The 587-nt window shown below is 64.1% G+C and overlaps 1 protein-coding gene across 1 annotated transcript; it reads left to right on the top strand.

The window, feature by feature from the left end:
• Positions 1-4: 4 nt before the first annotated feature.
• LOC115285207 (leukocyte immunoglobulin-like receptor subfamily A member 6) lies at positions 5-581 on the top strand (the record flags this gene model as incomplete). Its single annotated transcript, XM_029931545.1, has 2 exons — positions 5-137; positions 364-581. Coding segments are annotated over 2 exons (351 nt in total), but the record flags the coding sequence as incomplete, so codon positions are not given.
• Between the last annotated feature and the right edge of the window lie 6 nt (positions 582-587).

Below are 587 nucleotides of genomic sequence, written 5' to 3'. Positions count from 1 at the left end.
TGAGAAGACACAGGCACTCTTCCCCGTGGGTCCCGTGAGCGCCTCTCATGGGGGGACCTACAGCTGCTACTTTTCTCCGGCCTCCTACCCTTACGTGTGGTCACACCCCAGTGCCCCTCTGCACCTGCAGGTCACAGGTGAGACGGCCCTGCCCGGCCCCATCTATTCCCTGGGAACAAATGACTGGCCTAAGAGGTGTGCCCAGTGGAGCCCTGGGGGTGACGGGGGGTGAGTGGCACTGGCCTGCTGGAGCCAGACCACAGATTGGAGCCATGGAGGGGGACCCATGAGAGCCTCACCTCAGACCCTGGGGCCAGTGTGGGGTGTGCATCCCCCTAGGCACCACTGTCCCCTCCTGTCCAGGCGCCTACAGGGGGCCCACCCTCTCAGCCCAGCCAGGCTCGCTGGTGCAGCCCGGAGACAACCTGACCCTCCAGTGTCACTCAGAAGACGGATTTGACACATTCGCTCTGACGAAGGACCAGGGGCTCACACCTCCTGTGCGTCTACATGGGCAGCCCAGCCCCGACTTCCCCCTGGGCCATGTGAACTCCACCCATGGGGGCCGGTACACATGCTATGGTGGA

The sequence above is a fragment of the Suricata suricatta genome, unplaced genomic scaffold (assembly GCF_006229205.1).
Source record: "Suricata suricatta isolate VVHF042 unplaced genomic scaffold, meerkat_22Aug2017_6uvM2_HiC HiC_scaffold_52424, whole genome shotgun sequence".
Lineage (NCBI taxonomy): Eukaryota > Metazoa > Chordata > Mammalia > Carnivora > Herpestidae > Suricata > Suricata suricatta.
The sequence above is the reverse complement of the archived record's forward strand: the minus strand, read 5'-3'. Positions and strand labels throughout refer to the sequence as shown.